Source organism: Ornithorhynchus anatinus, chromosome 14 (assembly GCF_004115215.2).
Source record: "Ornithorhynchus anatinus isolate Pmale09 chromosome 14, mOrnAna1.pri.v4, whole genome shotgun sequence".
In the NCBI taxonomy this organism is placed as follows: domain Eukaryota; kingdom Metazoa; phylum Chordata; class Mammalia; order Monotremata; family Ornithorhynchidae; genus Ornithorhynchus; species Ornithorhynchus anatinus.
Genome location: NC_041741.1, coordinates 46,178,434 through 46,198,177, shown reverse-complemented (window position 1 = coordinate 46,198,177; position 19,744 = coordinate 46,178,434). Strand labels below are relative to the sequence as shown.

Here is a 19,744-nt window from a genome sequence, read left to right as displayed (position 1 = left end):
TAAGCGCTTAACAAATACCAACATTATTATTATTATGATTATTTTTATAGTTGAGGGAACTGAGGCACAGAGAAGTTAAGTCACTTGCCCAAGGTCACCCAGCAGACAAGTGGCGGAGGCGGAATTAGAACCCACTCCTTCCTGACTTCCCAGGCCCGTGCTCTATCGACTACACCGTGCTGCTCCCGCCCCCCCGCCTTTCCACTGAGCATAGAGGCCGGCAGTAGAGAATCTCACCGCTGAGGAAGATGGAGGCCCTATAGAGGGAGTGAGGCAGGGGCTTCTGATCACACAGGGCCGAGGCTACAAAATGGAGCCAGCATAAGCATTTGTTAAGCGCTTACTATGTGCGAAGCACTGGTCTAAGCGCTGGGATAGGCACTGCATTCTGGGCCTGAGCTGTGGCTTCTAGAATAGCCTTGCCCAAACTCACTACCTCCCAGGGACCGAGGAGGGGAAAAGGAAAAGACCGTTATTGGGCAGGGATTGTCTCTCTCTGTTGCCGAATTGTACATTCCAAGCGCTTAGTACAGTGCTCTGCACACAGTAAGTGCTCAATAAATACTATTGAATGAATGAATGAAAAGACATGTGGCATGGCCTACCGGGAAGACCATGGGCCTAGGAGTTAGAGGCCCTGGGTTCTGATCCTGGCTCCTGCACTTGACTGTTGTGTGACCCTGGGCAAGTCATTTGGCCTCTCTGGGCCTCAGTTTCCTCATCTGTAAAATGAGGATTCAATACCTGTTTAAGCCCCATGGCTCAGTGGAAAGAGCCCAGGCTTGGGAGTCAGAGGTCATGGGTTCGAATCCCGGCTCTGCCACTTGGCAGCTGTGTGACTGTTGGCAGGCCACTTAACTTCTCTGTGCCTCAGTTACCTCATCTGTAAAATGGGGATGAAGACTGTGAGTCTCACGTGGGACAACCTGATTACCCTGTATCTACCCCAGCACTTAGAACAGTGCTCTGCACATAGTAAGTGCTTAACAAATAACAACATTATTATCATTATTATTATTTCCCTTAGATTGTGAGCCCAACGTGGGACACGGAGAGACTGTGGCTAAGAAGATTAGTTTGTTTACTCTAGCCCTGGGTACGTTGTAAGCGCTTAAAAATACCCCAGTGATTATCATTAAGTATCCTTTCCTCCTGGGCCCAGTCCAAAAGCCAGCTCCGAGTCACCGTTTTCCCATCTGGCTGAGGGGCGGCTCTCGGGCAGGTCTGAACGCAAACCCGATAGAGGATTAATTAACGGGACATCGCCCCGCGCCTAGAGGCCTGACCCATGAGCGCCTCTGGCAAGGTGAATGACAGAAAAGAGAACAAAGACCCCCAACTCTCCATCTCGTGGACCTTCTGAGGAGAGGAGAGCAGAGAGGCAGCTGCTTTTTAAAAGGCAGTCCATCCAGATAATTGATTGAGGACCTATTGTGCGCACAGCACAGAGGGTAGACACAGAAGAACACGCCACGATCCCTGCCCTCCGCGAGCTGGGCAGGGCAAGACAGACAAAGCGCACACAAGTCAACAAAGCTGGAATGAAAAGACTAGAGGTTACACAAACACACTCAGGCACACACCGCTTATGGACACATTTCTAAGGGGTTACTGGAGGGAAAAAAGTGAAATGGGATTAATCTGGGAAGGCTTTTCAGTCTAATCCATTCAATTAAAAAACGGGGGGTTGGGAGAACCACATTGGTCCAGAATGGGGGGACGGGGGTAGATAAAGGCATCCTCCCTTCCCAATCTCTCTACCAGGGGACTTAGGGTCTCTTCTTCCATTCAGCAAGGGAAGGGAGGAATGAGAAGTTACTGCTTGTCCGGTTCCCCATCTCCTCTGCGACATAGGGGTTGGGGAGAGGGTTGGGACAAGTCGCCGGGTACAGGGCAGTCTGTCCGAAGACTGGGAGGAAGGTGATTTAAAAAGCAATCTTTCTCTTAAATTGCTTCCCAACCCAGCCCCCCAAGAACGACTGCGGTCCCCCAAGGCCTGTCGTTGCCTTATGCTGTCGAGTCACGTCCAACCGACAGCGACACCATGGACGTATCTCTCCCAGAACACCCCACCTCCATCTGCTATCGTGCCGGTAGCGTATCCATAGGGCTTTGGCAACTACTTAATCCACCCCACCCTGGGAACTCCCCCGGCCCCTACACACCCCCGACCTCCCCCCCCCGCCTTCCCTGCTTCAGAGAAAAGGGAAGGAAAGGAGCCAGCCCAAAATAGAGGTTAGACTTTGGGCATATCTCAACCATCACCATCCCCCAGCCCTGTTGATCCTCTCTGAAGGTCATCAGACCAGGACTCGATCTCACTGTGGGAAGGTGAAAAGACCCACGAAAGCATGACTGGCCAGGAGCAAGTTGGATCGGGAAAAGAGAGGCAGCATGGCCCAGTGGATAGAGCACAGGCTTGGAAGTCAGAAGGACTTGGATTCTAATCCCGCTCTGCCAATCGTCTGCTAGGTGACCTAGGGCAAGTCACTTCACTGTGCTTCAGTTATCTCACCTGTAAAATGGGGATTTAAGACCGTGAGTCCCATGTGGGACAGGGACTATGTCCAATCTGATCAGCTTTTATCTAACCCCAGGGGTTGGTACGGTGCCTGGCACATAGTAAGCACTTAACAAATACCATTAAAAAAAGGTCAGGAAAAAGCTCCGCTGATCACCACAATCTTGCACCAACCCATCAGTGGTTCTTATGAGAGTTTACTGGGTGCAGAACATTAAACTAAGCGTTTGAGAGAGTACCATGCAACAGAGTTGGTAGGCACGTTCCCTCCCTGCCCTCAAGGGGAAGAAAGAGGAAGCAGAAGCACCCCCCCCAGATTCTGTTGCTTTCCTGAGTCCAACCTCATGGGGGTTGCTGAGCCCTAAATGTGAGGGGAACCCTGGATCTTTCACTACAATGCCCAACCCACCTCCAGATTGGGTCTCATCCTTCAAAACTCATCTGGTTCTCCCAAGCCATCCCAGATTCGTTTCCCATGCTCTCATTCCCCTCAATCACCCAAGTAACCTGGTGCACTGCTGAACACCTCTCTGCCAAATGCTAGACGACGCTGTTCTGGGGGTCCTTGTGTCATGCATGTTTGCATTTCTTTTGCTTCTGTCCATCTGACCTGGGGTGGATCTTGGCTTTTGTCAGCGTTTTTGTCCCAGCTCTGAGGGCGGGGGCCGTCTCTTCTCTGTTTCTCGGTGCAGGCAGGCCGGTGGACCTCAAACCCCAGCACAGGGAGAGCTTCGAAACAGCTGCCTGGGCTGGGGACAGTTCAGAAGAAAGGGGAACCCGCAAGGTTGGGAGCATGGCTGAGCCGGGGTGAAGCGTGGCATAAGAAGGGTTACTTGAGAAACTATTCTTCCTCTCCCCTGAGGCCAGAAGGAAAAGAAATTGGTTTGAGCTGTCAATTTTCTGTGTCTGAAAGAGTTAGCTTAAAAAGAAAGAAAAAATTTCCCGGGAGGGTGGTCTTTTGGGATTCTCAACTAACTCACGAATGGTTTTGGGTTGGCTCTGCCTGGAGCCTTGAGGGGGTGGAATAACTGATCCCTGTGGGTCTCGTCTAGTCACAGGAGGCTACGGAGTCAAGGCCAGGGTGGTAGGGCTCCTTGCAAATGAAGGCCTCGCTACAGACGGTGCCGTTCCCAAGGACCACGGATAGGGGACCAGTCGGTTGAGGCCAACTTCTGGCTCTCAGGGCTGGGTCAAGGGCAGAGCCCGTTCTTTTGGCCAGAAGCCCTTAGATGCACTCAGTTCCAGCATTCGGTCCCTCACGGCCAGTGGCCGGTTCCCACCAGTCCCGGTTGGCCCCATCCCCGACGGCAGTGACAGACGACGACTCTCTCTCCCTTCAAAGCCTTATTGAAGGCACATCTCCTCCAAGAGGCCTTCTCTGACTCAGCCCTCCTTTCCCTCTTCTCCCACTCCCTTCTGCGTCACCCTGACTTGCTCCCTGTATTCATCCCCCGCCCCCCACCTCCCAATCCCACAGCACTTAGGGACATATCTGTAACGTACTGATTTCTATTTATGTCGGTCTCCCCCTCTAGATTGTAAGCTCACTGGGGGCAGGGAATGTGTCTGTTTATTGTTATACTGTACTCTCCCAAGAGCTCTCCCAAGAGTGCACACAGTAAGCACTCCTCAGTAAGTTACGATTGACTGACAGCAGTGGTTGAGCTTTCCATCCCAGCTGTCCATGGCCAGGTTCTGTTATTTCAGGCTCATTGACCAGACATTGCTCCACACTGAGTTCCCTCGATGCCGGTCCTTTAATGGAACGGCAGTGTCTGGAGGGGACTGGGTAGAGTTCTTTCACCTGGCTGGTTTCCTCCCCCTGGTTGCAGGGCATTCCCAAACCTGGGCAAAGAGGTCAGCTGTCTTCCTGCAGGACCTCAAAAGGCTTTTCTCTTGGGTCAGTCCCGTACTAATCTGACCCAGAGGTCACACATTTGAGCCCTGCACCCCAGAGCAAGCGCACCGCGGTGTGAAGATCGGCAACAATCATGTGGCCATTTTGACTCGGGGTGGTAGGTAAGATGGGACGAGGAGGCAGAGAAGGCAACGTCATCTTTTCCCTTTTCCCCGGCTCTGTTCAGAGTCTTCCATAGATCTGTTACTCTTGGTTCTCTACAGGTGCTCCAGTGTGGCTCAGTGGAAACAGCCTGGGCTTCAGAGTCAGAGGTCATGGGTTCGACTTCCGGCTCTGCCACTTGTCAGCTGTGTGACTGTGGGCAAGTCACTTCGCTTCTCTGGGTCTCAGTTACCTCATCTGTAAATGGGGATTAACTGTGAGCCTCACGTGGGACGACCTGATTACCCTGTATCTCCCCCAGCGCTTAGAACAGTGCTCTGCACATAGTAAGCACTTAACAAATCCCAACAATATTAGTTTGGGCTAGATAATCTTCATTCATTCATTCAATTGTATTTCCTGAGCACTTACTGGGTGTAAAGCACTGTATTAAGCGATTGGTAGAGTGCAATATAACAATAAAAAGACACAATCCCGGCACATAACGAGCTTACAATCTAAAGGGGGGATATTCTTCCTCTTGACAGCCCAGAGAGGGGAAGCGGCTTGCCCTAAGGCACACGGCATTTCAGGGGTTCAATCAGAAGACAGCAGCTTCTCTGGACGATGCAGCCTACGTTACCCCGTCCACGGTTGACTGGCCTCAGCACCAAACGCGGAGGGGAAGGAGGCAGAGGGAGGGAGGCTCCAGCCCTCACCCGGCAGATCCCAGGTGGGTGGGAGGGACAGCAGGGGACTGGGCCAGCTTCTCGGCCGTCTGCTTGGCTGCCTACCAGAAGTACTGACAGCAGACGGGGAGCTGGGAAGAAGCGGGGCCGGGGACAGATGCCGGCCCGGTGCCAGGGCTCGCCCTCTCTGTGGGGTGACTCTGCTAGTACTCATTTGCTCTTCCTCTTGTCTGCGGGAGGGCCTGACCATCACCAGAGGGCAAAGCCCTAGACAGGAGGGAGGGACGCAGGTGGGGGCGGTCCGTCCCAATGTTTATCGTTTAGAACTCCAGGTCCAGGGAATTCTCTCCGTCGCCTCCAGGCCTCCCCACCTCACAGACCCATTTGGCTTTTCTTTTCCTCTTTCGAGAGCGAGGCGAACCGACGTAGAAGCGACTGTCTGGCCCAAAGTGGCGTGCACGGGGCAAGCGGGATTCACGTTCAGCCCTTCTGACTCTCCTCTGCCTAGCTTCTGAGTTGTGCTACTTATGAAGCATGTACCGAGTGATAACACTGGGGTAGGTTCAAGATCACCACATCACACACAGATCCTGTCTCAGAAAGGGTTCACAATCCATTTTAGAGATGAGGAACACAAAGCCCAGGGAAGTGACTTTTTTTTAAAAGGTATTTGTTAAGCACTTACCGTGTCAGGTACTGTACTAAATGCTGGGGTAGATAAAAGCTAATCGGGTTGGACCCAATCCATGTCCCACACAGGGCTCACAATCTTAATCCCCCTTCTGTAGATGAAGGAACTGAGGCTCAGAGAATTGAAGTGGCCTGCCCAAGGTCACACAGCAGACAAGTGCTGGACTCAGGATTAGAACCCAGATCCTCCTGACTCCTCTGCCCTTGCTCTATCCACTAGGGCATGCTGCTTCTCTTGTTTTAAGTTACTCCATAGGTCAGTGGCACAACTAGTCTCCCAGTCCCACTCCCTTTCTATTCCTGTTGCCTGTTGCCATTTCTCTTAAGGACACCAATCTTTTTGACAGGTCTCTTTCTGGCTTGAGTATCTCCCAGATTCATATGTTAGCAATACTGAAAGTCAAGCACACCCTCCCAGGCAGCTCCCTTTCTTATTAATATTAATTATGCCCCAAGTCGGCCTGAGTCTGAAAGCTGGGGAGTCTGATCCTTCCATGAGAACCGCTGTGGGTGACCTTGCTTTCTGTCACCATCATCCAGGGCAGCTTCTCTCACTAATCCCGGGGAACCCAGCGAGCACGGGCCTGGGATCAGAAGGACCTGGGTTCTAATCCCGGCTCTGCCACATGTCTGCTGTGTGTCCTTGGGCAAGTCACTTCATTTCTCTGGGCCTCAGTTCCCTCATCTATAAAATGGGGATTAAGACCGTGAGTCCCATATGGGACAAAGATTGTGCCAATATGGTTAACTTGTATCTACTCCAGTGCTTAGAACAGTGTTTGACAGATAGTAAGCGCTTAACAAGTACCATCATTATACTTATCATCCAAAACTTTCACAACCAATCATTAGACTGTGAGCCCATCACTGGGCAGGGATGGTCTCTATCTGTTGCCGAATTGTACATTTCAAGCGCTTAGTACAGTGCTCTGCACATAGTAAGCACTCAATAAATACTATCGAATGAATGCATTAGTATTTATTGAGCGCTTACTGTACACAGGACACTGTACTAAGTGCTTAATAGAGTACAATATCACAGAGTCGATAGACAAGTTCCCTGCCCACAGGGACCTACAGGGATATCAATACACTAATAAACCCGGCCCAGGGTTAAACAGGGAAATCGATACATTAATAAACCTGGCCCAGGGTTAATGGGAGCAAAGGATTCTGGATCCAGGGAGGGGACATGCCTGGAAGCCACAGGGCCAGACCCACCCCCACACAGTCAGGGCTGTTCTCTTTGGGGAAGAAGGAAATAGTTAAGCTCCTAAGGCTTGTGGGAAGGGCTACTGGCTTTCAACACTGCCTGCTCTTCCTCTGATTCCAACAGAGAGCTGCATGATTCAGGTAATGCCACCGTCTGCTTTAACAACAGTTACATTACGGGCCTCTTGCACATTACTTTTGGCATTTCCTCACCTCGCTGGGCTCAGATTTACAGTATTCACGGCACAGGAAGCTGAGGTTTTTTGCATTCTCTACAAATTAATCTTCGCGTCTAACAGCACACCGAGCAAGATAAACTACGCTAATGCCCAAGATGGCTGATGGAACAGCGCCCTGGGAATCATAACTTTGGAATCTGCTTCCATCTCCTCCTCGAACCAAGCACTAAGGGGCCGGGGGAACTTGGTGTGTGTGTGTGTGGCTAGAGATGAGAGAGTGGGCACTTTGCATCTAAATCAGGGGTTTAATAGGAAGGACAATCCCAAAGGGCTCCTGGGAGAAGAGCTTAGCTCACCTTTAACAGGCAGAGGAGGAGCTGGGAGGAGAGAACAGAGAGCAGGAGCAGGCTGAGGCTGCCCCTGGGCAAGTTGATGAATCAGCCTGGGAAGTCCAACGGGGAAGGGGAGAAAGGGATATAATAATAATAAGGTTGGTATTTGTTAAGCACTTACACAGAGCACTGTTCTAAGCGCTGGGATAATCAGATTGTCCCACGTGAGGCTCCCAGTCTTCATCCCCATTTTACAGATGAGGTAACCGAGGCACAGAGAAGTTAAGTGACTTATCCACAGTCACACAGCTGCCAAGTGGCAGAGTCGGGATTCGAACCCATGACCTCTGACTCCCAAGCCCGGGCTCTTTCCACTGAGCCACACTGCTTCTGTCCGTAGATATCCATACCTATATCCATCCAGATAGCCCATCTCATGGAGGCACCCACAAGGAACCCAGCCTACATTCTTGGAGACTTTCAAGCTTAATCGTAACCCAGAGGCTAGACAACTGGAAAGTCCGGCTGACTGGAACGTCACCCCTTCCAGGCCAGCCGCTTCTCTGCTCTTCTAGCCACCGCTCCCTTACTCTCTGGGGTTGGATGTCAGACCCCCGCCCCAAACCTTGGAAAACCCGCCAGGCGGTTCCAGAAAGAGCCTCTCTCTGCTCCCTCGCCTCTTGAACAAGTCCAGTGCAGGGCGGGAAGGGGCCCCTCTGGCTCCAGGCTGAGTCACTCGGCTGGAGTGGTTGGCCAGGGAGGTAAATCTCTAAGATTAGAGATTGATTTGCCTGAGGTAGGTTAAATCTGGTTTTTCCCTGGGGGTTCAGGTGACCCTTTGGACACAAGCCTCCTGACTCCTCAAGGCCGTGCTTGGCTGCCACTTCGCAGGACCAAACCACTTTGTCAGGAGTCATCCTCCCCCAGCATTATGGCTCACGATGAAGGGAAAATGGCAATTAGCCAGAACAAGCCCCTCCAGCTGCCAAGCGCCCACGGCATGTGTCCCCACGGCAGCGAGGGAGCCGTGGCCTGCTATTTCGGCCGGCCAGGGGAGCCAGCTCCCACTCCCTCTCTCGCCCGCTCCTCTCCTCAGAAATCCCTTGGTAGGGGCTTAGAGTAGGACAGGCCTCTCAGTCCTCTAGACTAAACCTGTTGTGGCCAGGGAATGTGTCTACCAACTCTGTTGTACTGGATCCTCCCAAGAGATTAGTCCAGTGCTCTGCACGCAGTAAGCGCTCAATAAATACCGCTGATTAGTTGACTGACAGGAAAGGACGGGCACAGCAGGGCAGCCAGGGGGTCAGGGTTCTGCATAATTGATGTGTAGACTGTGGATCTATGAAACAACCAACTTGGACTAAACATCCAAGTCTCGTTTACACAAACACACACACACACACACACACACACACACACACAACACCACCCCCCTCCCCCGGCTTCCTCCCAGATTCTAGACTGGGATAGAAGGCAGGGATTTAAGAGTGAGGAAGTAACCTTTAACACACATACCAGCACTATAGGACAGACAATGACTCTCCCCATCTACAAAGCCTATTGAAGACCCATCTCTATCAAGAGGCCTTCCCTGACTGAGCCCTCCTTTCCTCTTCTTCCACTCCCTTCTGCGTCACCCTGATTTGCTCCCTTTATTCATCCACCCTCCTAGCCCCACAGCACTCATGTACGCATCTGTAATTCATTTACTTATTTATTAATATTAATGTGTCTCCCCCTCTAGACTATAAGCTCTTTGTGGGCAGGGAATGTGTCTGTTTATTGTATATTACCCTCCCAAGCGCTCAGGACAGTGCTTTGCACATAGTGAGCTTTCAATATATATAACTGAATGAATACTGTCATGAGTTCCTAGTATAATGCTCTGCACAGAGTGGGTTTAATGAATACCACTACATGATACCAGAGGGCATCCCATAACCATGGATTCCGGCCATTCACAGGGAATAATCAATTGTTTTCCCTTCTTCCTGGTCATTCTCTTACATCAGGCCCGACACAGACCAACTTTTCCCAGCATCAGATCCCTCCCCACAACTCCTGGATCCAGGACAAATCCAGTCCAATTGCCTCACTACTCAGAGACGAGCTCCCCTCAGGGGACAAGGTGGTTCTCCCTCCCGGTTTTCTGGAGCCGGCCTCCCCAGTTTTGGGGTAAATAGGAAAGTTGACCACTTCCGGGTGCAACTTTATCCCTTCCCACCCCTTTTCCTGGGCTGGTTGTTGAACAGTGTCACATATCATGAACAATGCATTTGCACAACCAACGCTGGTAGACATGAAAAGGTTCTCTCTCTTCTCAGCTCCACAGGAAAAGTATTTGCTGCTCCTAATCCCAGCCAAACCAGTTCTGAGGTGAATTGCCCTTACCCAGAACAGCAAACCACGCCAGTCGATCAGTAGTATTTACTAAGCACTTACTCTGCAGAGTACCATACCAAGTGCTTGGGAAAGCAGAATAGTTAATAGACACGATTCCTACCCGCAGGGAGTTTACAGTACAGTGGAGGAGACGGACATTAAAATAAATTAAAGACAGGGGAAAACACAAAACGCTTTCCCAGCCACTTGGCAATTCATTCAATCGTATTTATTGAGCGCTTACTATGTGGAAAGTATAATTAGGAGATGCAGCACTGCCTAGCAGATAGAGCATGGGCCTGGGAGTCAGAAGGTCCTGGGTTCTATCCCTGGCACCGCCACTTGACTTGGGCAAGTCGCTTTAACTTTGTGCCTCAGTTACCTCATCTGCAAAATGGGGGTGAAGACCATGGGCCCCATGTGGAGGATAGGGACTGCGTCTAACCTGACTACCTTGTGCCTTCCCCAAGTATTCAGAACACTGTCTGGCACATAATAAGCGCTTAACGAATATCACAGTTGTTATTACGGGTCTGAGCAAAGGCTTCAGGGGAGCGATGGAGTGGGGGAGAAGAGAGTGAGTGAGTGGGGAGGGTGGGGGTGAGGGTGTTAACCGAGATACCACACAGACAGACAGTCACAGACCAGGATAGGCTGGCACGACTGTGTGCTTGCTTTCTTTAAATGGGGACTAAATGCTTATGGTAACGGGGCTCGGATCGGGCAACTCTGGAAAGCTGGTAGCCTGGCTGGCGATAAGGTACAAAGTTGGGAAAGACTAGGGAAAGGCGGAGTGGGGTGGGAGAGAGTGGAAAAAGAGTCGAAGGGAGTTTAAACTCCTTGCTACCGAAAAGGCCTTAGAAGCAAGAGTCCTAGGGTGCAGGGGTACTGGATGGAGTTGGGAAGGACTAGGGAAAGGGGGGATGGGGTGGGAGAGGGTGGAAAAGAGGGGTGAAGGGAGTTTTAACTCCCTGTTAGCCGAGAGGTCCCAGCGGCAAGAGTCGTAGGGTGCAGGGGTAATGTATGGAGTTGGGAAGGACTAGGGAAAGGGGAAATGGGTGGAAAAGAGGAGCGAGGGGAGTTTTAAGGGAGGTCCGAGCAGCAAGAACCCTAGGGCGCAGGAAAGTAATGGGGGGAGGGGGGCGAGGACGGAGGAGGGAATTCGGGACGGGGAGCGCCGGGGGTTACGGTACCCACCTTCTGGGCCTGCTGGAGCATGAGCCGCACGACCTCCTTGAGGTGGGGCGCCTTCTCCTCCTTGGGGGGGTGGGTGAAGAGGGTGACTCGGCCGACGCCCCGGTAGAAGCCGGTGTCGGCCCAGCCCAGGTCGAGGGGCGGCACCTCGGTGTCCGAGCGGTCGGGCCAGTAGGCCGGCGACGGGTCGGTCCCCGTCTGTCCGGGGGGCGGCTCCGCCTCCGCCTCCCCGTAGGGGCTCCAGCCCGCCCGCAGGGTCCGGCGCTCGGGACCGGACAGAAAGTCCCGGAGCCGCTCCTTGGTCAGCTCGGCCCGGTAAGCCGAGTGACCTCGGGCCAGCAGGGCCTCCAGGGCGGCCCTCTGCCTCTCGCAGTAGTAGAAGGCGGGCTGGGCCTCCGTCGGCCGCTGGTGGACGTGGGCCTCGTCCAGGCAGGCCAGCTGCGACTCGGCCATGGTGGCCCCGGGGACCGGCGCCCACCGACGGCCGCACCTGGGCTCGGGGGGCGGCGCACCTGGGCTCGGGGGGCGGGGCCGCCACTAAAGGGGACGTCTGACCTGGACGCCGGGGGAGGGGCCGGGGCCCGGCCTCGAGAACGAGAATCATCTTGCCATTTGTTAAGCGCTTCCTAGGTGCAGGACACTGTCCTAAGCGCTGGGGGACATACAGGGTCATCCCCCATGAGGCTCACCGTCTTCACCCCCGGTTTCCATTTGAGGGAACTGAGGCACAGAGAAGTCAATAATCATGTTGGTATTTGTCAAGCGCTTACTATATGCAGAGCGCTGTTCTAAGCGCTGGGGGACATACAGGGTCATCCCCCAAGAGGCTCACCGTCTTCACTCCCGTTTTCCAATTGAGGGAACTCGGGCACAGAGAAGTTAACGATCATGTTGGTATTTGTCAAGCGCTTACTATATGCAGAGCGCTGTTCTAAGCGCTGGGGGACATACAGGGTCATCCCCCATGAGGCTCACCGTCTTCACTCCCGTTTTCCAATTGAGGGAACGCAGGCACAGAGGAGTTAACGATCATGTTGGTATTTGTCAAGCGATTATTAGGTGCAGAGCAGTGTCCTAAGCGCTGGGGGACATACAGGGTCATCCCCCATGAGGCTCACCGTCTTCACCCCCGGTTTCCATTTGAGGGAACTGAGGCACAGAGAAGTCAATAATCATGTTGGTATTTGTCAAGCGCTTACTATATGCAGAGCGCTGTTCTAAGCGCTGGGGGACATACAGGGTCATCCCCCATGAGGCTCACCGTCTTCACTCCCGTTTTCCAATTGAGGGAACGCAGGCACAGAGAAGTTAACGATCATGTTGGTATTTGTCAAGCGATTATTAGGTGCAGAGCAGTGTCCTAAGCGCTGGGGGACATACAGGGTCATCCCCCAAGAGGCTCACCGTCTTCACCCCCGGTTTCCAACTGAGGCACAGAGAAGTTAATAATCATGTTGGTATTTGTTAAGTGCTTCCTATGTGCGGAACGCTGTTCTAAGCGCTGGGGGAGATACGGGGTCATCAGGTTGTCCCATGTGAGGCTCACAGTCTTCATCCCCATTTTCCAGATGAGAGAACCGAGGCACAGAGAAGTGAAGTGACCTGCCCACAGTCACACAGCTGCCAAGTGTCGGGATTCGAACCCATGACCTCTGACTCCCAAGCCCGAGGTCTTGCCACTGAGCCACGCTGCAACAAGGATGGCATTTGTTAAGCACCCACGTTGTGCCCAGCGCTGTTCTGAGCGTTGGGGAGGATACAGGGTGAGCAGGTTGTCCCACGTGGGGCTCACGATCTTTGGGCAAGTCACTTCTGTGGGCTTCAGTGACCTCATCTGTCAAATGGGGGTGAAGACTGGGAGCCCCACGTGGGACAACCCGATGACCGGATGTCTCCCCCAGCGCTTAGAACAGTGCTTGGCACATAGTAAGTGCTTAACAAATACCCCCATTATTATTCATCTCCATTTTCCTGATGAGGTCACTGAGGCCCAGTGAAGTGAAGTGACTGGCCCCGAGTCACACAGCTGACAAGTGGCAGAGCCGGGATTAGAACCCATGACCTCTGACTCCCAAGCCCAGGCTCTTGCCACTGAGCCACGCTGCTTCTGTTTATTTATTTTGATGCTCTTGATGCCTGTCTCCTTGTTTTGTTTTGTAGTCCGTCTGCCCCCTTCTAGACTGTGAGCCCCTTGTTGGGCAGGGATTGTCTCTATCTGTTGTCGAATTGTCCTTTTCAAGCATTTAGTCCAGTGCTCTGCCCACAGTAAGCGCTCAATAAATACGATTGAATGAATGAATGAACCCAGGTCTCCTGAATCCCAGGCCCGTTCTCTTTCCACTAGACACCACTGCATTAGAGAAGCAGTGTAGCTTAGTGGAAAGAGCCTGGGCTTGGGGGTCAGAGGTCATGGGTTCTAATCCCCACTCCGCCGCTGTGTGACCCTGGGCAGGTCACTTCACTTCTCTGTGCCTCAGTTACCTCACCTGTAAAATGGGGATGAAGGGACAACCTGTGGGACAACCTGCTCACCTTGTTTCTCCCCCAGCGTTTAGAACAGTGGTTGGCACATAGTAAGCGCTTTAACGAATACCAACATTATTATTATTATTAGGGCAGCTTCCTCCCCAGCCGGAGGACATATGAGGAAGCCCCTAGGAGGGGCACGAAACAAAAACTCCTCACTCTTGGCTTCAAAGCTCATCACCATGCCCCCTCCTACCTCACCTCCCTTCTCTCCTTCTCCAGCCCACCCCCTCCACTCCACTCCTCTGCCATCGCTCACTTCCTCAATGGACCTCCTTCTCTCCTGTCCCACCGTTGATCCCTGACCCATGTCCTACCACTGACGTGGAACGCCCTCCCTCCTCACCTCCGCCAAACTCTCTTCCCCCTTTCAAAGCCCTACTGAGAGCTCACCTCCTCCAGGAAGCCTTCCCAGACTGAACCCCCCCTTTCCCTCTGCTCCCCCCCACCCTCTGCTCTTCCCCCTTCCCCTCCCCTCAGCACTGTGCTCATTTGTAATAAAGAAGCAGCGTGGCTCAGCGGAAAGAGCCCGGGCTTGGGAGTCAGAGGTCATGAGTTCGAATTGCGGCTCTGCCACTTGTCAGCTGTGTGACTTTGGGCAAGTCACTTAACTTCTCTGTGCCTCAGTTAACTCATCTGTAAAATGGGGATGAAGACTGTGAGCCTCACGTGGGACAACCCGATTACCCTGGATCTCCCCCAGCGCTTAGAACAGTGCTCTGCACACAGTAAGTGCTTAACAAATACCAACATTAGTATTATTATATATTATTTATTACCCTATTTATTTTGTTAATGAGGTGTACATTCCCTTGATTCTATTTATCTTGACGATGTTGTCTTGTTTTTGTTTTGCTTTGCCGTCTGTCTCCTCCTTTTAGACTGTGAGCCCGTCGTTGGGCAGGGATGGTTTCTCTCTGTTGCCTAATTGTCCATTCCAAGCGCTTAGTACAGTGCTCTGCACAGAGTAAGCGCTCAATAAATACTATTGAATGAATAAATGCCCGTGGAGGGGCGGGGTCACGCCCACAGGCGGAGCCGCCTCTGATTGGCCTCCGTCGCCGGGGGCGGGGTCAGTGCCCTGTCACTCAGCCTAAGCCCCACCCCTCGGCTCCAGCCCTACCCTTTAATACCAATAATAATAATATTCCTTCCTTCCTTCCTTCATTCAATCGTATTTATTGAGCGCTTAGTGGGTGCCCAGCACTGGACTAAGCGCTCAGAAAGTACAATTCGGCAACAGATGGAGACAGCAGCGTGGCTTAGTGGAAAGAGCACGGGTTTGGGGGTCAGAGGTCGTGGGTTCTAATCCCAACTCCGCCGCTTGTCTGCTGTGTGACCTTGGGCAAGTCACTTCACTTCTCTGGGCCTCAGTTACCTCATCTGTAAAAATGGGGATTAAAAAATGTGAGCCCCACGTGGGACAATCTGATTACCCCGTTATCACCCTATCTCCCTACTTCCTTTCCAAAATCCTAGAACGAGTCGTCTACAATCGCTGCTTAGAATTCCTTAACTCCCATTCTCTCCTGGACCCCCTCCGATCTGGCTTCCGTCCCCTCCGCTCTACCGAGACTGCTCTCTCTAAGGTCACCCGTGACCTCCTTCTTGCCAAATCCAATGGCTCCCACTCCATTCTAATCCTCCTTGACCTCTCTGCTGCCTTTGACACCGTCGACCGTCCCCTCCTCCTCCATACCTTACCTCACCTTGGCTTCACGGACTCCGTCCTCCCCTGGTTCTCCTCTTATCTCTCTGGCCGGTCATTCTCGGTCTCCTTCGCCGGCGCCTCTTCCCCCTCCCATCCTTTAACTGTTGGACTTCCTCAAGGGTCAGTTCTTGGCCCTCTTCCGTTCTCCATTTACACTCACTCCCTCGGTGAACTCATTCGCTCTCACGGCTTCGACTACCATCTCTACGCAGATGACACGCAGATCTACATCTCTGCCCCGTCCTCTCCCCCTCCCTTCGGGCTCGCATCTCCTCCTGCCTCCGGGATGTCTCCACCTGGATGTCGGCCCGCCACCTAAAACTCAACATGAGCAAGACTGAGCTCCTCATCTTCCCTCCCAAGCCCGGTCCGCTCCCAGACTTCTCCATCACCGTGGATGGCACGACCATCCTTCCCGTCCCGCAGGCCCGCAATCTCGGTGTCATCCTTGACTGGTCTCTCTCGTTCACCCGACACATCCTATCCGTTACCGAGACCTGCCGGTTTCACCTTTACGATATCGCCGAGATCCGCCCTCTCCTCTCCACCCAGACGGCTACCTTACTACTATGGGCTCTCGTTATATCCCGGCTAGACTACTGTGTCAGCCTTCTCTCTGATCTCCCTTCCTCCTCTCTCGCCCCGCTCCGGTCTATTCTTCACTCCGCTGCCCGGCTCATCTTCCTGCAGAAACGATCTGGGCCTGTCACTCCCCTTCTTAAACACCTCCAGTGGTTGCCTATCAACCTCCGCTCCAAACAAAAACTCCTCACTCTAGGCTTCGAGGTTCTACGTCACCTTGCCCCTTCCTACCTCTCCTCCCTTCTCTCTTTCTACCGCCCACCCCGCATGCTCCGCTCCTCCGCCGCCCACCTCCTCGCCGTCCCTCGGTCTCGCCCATCCCGCCGTCGGACCCCCGGGCCACATCCTCCCGCGGTCCCGAAACGCCCTCCCTCCTCACCTCTGCCAAACTGATTCTCTTCCCCTCTTCAAAACCCTACTTAAAACTCACCTCCTCCAAGAGGCCTTCCCAGACTGAGCTCCTCTTCTCCCTCTACTCCCTCTACCACCCCCCCTTCACCTCACCGCAGCTTAACCCTCTTTTCCCCCATTTCTCTCTGCTCCTCCCCCTCTCCCTTCCCGTCCCCTCAGCACTGTACTCGTCCGCTCAACTGTATATATTTTCATCACCCTATTTATTTTGTTAATGAATTGTACATTGCCTCAATTCTATTTAGTCGCCATTGTTTTTACAAGATGTTCTTCCCCTCGACTCTATTTATTGCCATTGTTCTCCTCTGTCCGTCTCCCCCGATTAGACCGTAAGCCCGTCAAACGGCAGGGACCGTCTCTATCTGTTGCCGACTTGTTCATTCCAAGCGCTTAGTACAGTGCTCTGCACATAGTAAGCGCTCAATAAATACTATTGAATGAATGAATGTCTACCCCAGCGCTTAGAACAGTGCTCCACACATAGTAAGCGCTTAACAAATACCATAATTATTATTTTTATTATCCCTACCCAACAACGGGCTCACAGCCTGGAAGGAGGGAGACAGACAACAAAGCAAAACAAGTAGACAGGCATCAGTAGCCTCAAAATAAGTAAAGAGAATTATACACGTCATTAATAAAATAAATAGACTAATAAATATGTACATACCATGGATTGAAAAAGGGGCTCAGTCTGGGAAGGCCTCCTGGAGGAGGCACTAGTCGCCGCTCTGCCACTTGTCTACTGTGTGACCCTGGATAAGTCACTTCACTTCTCTGGGCCTCAGTTATAATAATGATGGTATTTGTTAAGCGCTTACTGTGTGCAAAGCACTGTTCTAAGCGCTGGGGATACAAGGTGGTCAGGTTGTCCCACATGGGACTCACAGTCTTAATCCCCATTTACCAGATGAGGGAACTGAGGCACAGAGAAGTGAAGTGACTTGCCCAAATTCACACAGCTGACAAGTGGCGGGGCGGAATTAGAACCCATGACCTCTGACTCTCAAGCCCGGGCTCTTTCCACTGAGCCGCTGCTTATCTCATCTGCAAAATAAGGATTGAGATGTAATTATTATTATTAACTTTTGTGCTTCAGGTTTCTCAACTGTAAATTGGGCTTCAATATCTGTTCTCTCTCCTCCTTAGACTGTGAGCCCTTACGTGGGATAGGGACTGGTCTGATTAATAATAATAATAATAATAATAATAATGGTATCTGTCAAGTGCTTACAGTGTGCCAGGCACTGTACTAAACGCTGGGGTGGTTACAAGCAAATTGGGCTGGACACAGTACCTATCCCATGTGGGGCTCACAGTCTCAATTCCTATTTTCCAGATGAGGGAACTATTTACCCCAATGCTTCACCCATAGTAAGCACCTAACAAATATCATGATTATTGCTGTTCTCCATGGGTATGAACTTAAAGATAATAGAATCTGGCCCCAGGATTGATTAAATTAATAGTATATTTTGAGGGCTTACTTAATCTATAAACTTGTTATGGGCAGGGAACTTGTCTGCTAATTCTGTTGTACTGTATTCTCCCGAGTGCTTAGTACAGAGCTCTGTACATAGTAAGCGCTCAAATACCATTGTTTGATTACAGAAGACAGTACACATGCTTGGTAGAGAGCAGTAGAGTTAGTAGACAAAAATCTCTCCCCACAGTGATTTTACAACCTAGCCAAGAGGCAACCTGGAAAGTCATTAAGGCATACACTCCATTTCCTCCACTTTTGGCCCAGTGCAACATCTCAGGTTGTTTCCTCATTCTTCCAGGATCACAAAAATCTCTTCCACCCACTGTCCCTCACTGAGAACTTGCCGGGTGGGGTAAAGTTTAGCAGAAATGAAGACAGCAACTCCTGAAAGCAGATAAGTGGGGTTGCTTGGTTGCTGAGGCCCCTAAATGGCTCTTCTCATTCCTGGAAGCAGGGGAGTTTGTAGTCAGACAGCTGCATGCTGTTGTGGTACGCGATTGTGGTTCAGTGTAAATACAGAACACCCTTTCCTCCTTCCCCCTTCTGCCTCTGTCAGCACTGTACCTGCTCTGGGAATAGAAGACTCCAGAGGCCGTCAGTCCCACACCTTTCTTCAGCTTTGAATCTGCTCAAACATTTAAATGAAAATGGAAAGCTTTTCACCAATAATCACATCCTTTCTGTTGCTTTTAGTCCCCCCTCCCCATTAATCGGGGCTGACAGAGGCTTGATTACAGTAGTAATGATTCAGATTACATTCTAGTGTCCAGGGAGACGATGTACAACTAGATCAGCTGCTTTCCATGTGATTAAACACTGCAATCACCTTCATTATTTCAGTTCCTTTTGATCATGCCCCTTTCTGCTCAGTTTGAAACTATAACATCAGAAAAGATTACCATATCATAGCAACGGCGAGTTCATTACACCCTCATTTTTTCATCTTTCCTCTATGCTTTGTTCCTTCCATTGATATTTTCAGTATAAGGCTGGGCTCAGAAAAACCAGAGTAAATGAGAAGTTGGAGAAAGAAGAACAGTAGTTTAGGAATGAAGCTGTGAAGGGAAATTTCTATTAAAACAATTATTTGCCGAGATTAATCAGTCACTACTCTGCTCAAGCATTTACATACTTTTGCTATCATCAAGGTGGCCATTTATTTCATCTTCCTTTTCCTATGTTCTGTTCCTTTTCCCATAAAACATCACTTTACCCTCCCAGTGGGAGACCAGTGCCTGGTCGTCCTGAGCCTCACATGGGGGAATTCCTGGATCAGCAGAAATGGAGGTTTTTTAATTGATCATTTTAAATCCTTATAGGTTAGGTTAAAAATCGTAGCTGGCAAAAATGCCAATAGCCTTGTCCATGCTCATAACCATGAATGAACGAATGAACCAATCAATGGTATTTATTGAACACTTACTATATGCAGAGAGCTGTTTTAAGCACTTGGGAGAGTACAGTACAACAGAATTAGCAGACATGTTCCCTGTGCATAATGAGCTTACAGTTTAGAAGGGGAGACAGATGTTAATATGAATATAAAAGTAATTTATAATAAATACTTTAAAGATATGCGCATAAGTGATGTGGGGTTGGGGGTGGGAGGAATATCAAATGTCCAAAGGTCACAGATCCAAGTGCATAGACAATGCAGAAGAGAGAGCGGGCTGGGGAATACAACTGAATGAAGGGAAAAGGGGGCTTAATCAGGGAAGGGCTCATGGAGAAGATGTGATTTTAATCATGCTTTAAAGGTGGAGAGAGTGGTGGTCTGATGTATGTGGAGGGGGAAGGAGTGGGAAAGGGATCAGCAACAAGATAGACGGG

At 51.3% G+C, this 19,744-nt stretch overlaps 1 protein-coding gene across 1 annotated transcript in view; it reads right to left on the bottom strand.

Moving 5' to 3' along the window:
- The window catches only part of FAM83F (family with sequence similarity 83 member F), a 29,084-nt gene extending 17,423 nt beyond the window's left edge, over positions 1–11,661 (bottom strand). Inside the window, exon 1 of the mRNA XM_029078617.2 lies at positions 11,202–11,661. Coding sequence (XP_028934450.1) covers positions 11,202–11,651 — 450 coding nt within the window. The 5' untranslated portion in view covers positions 11,652–11,661. The remainder of the gene's footprint in view (positions 1–11,201) is intronic.
- Between the last annotated feature and the right edge of the window lie 8,083 nt (positions 11,662–19,744).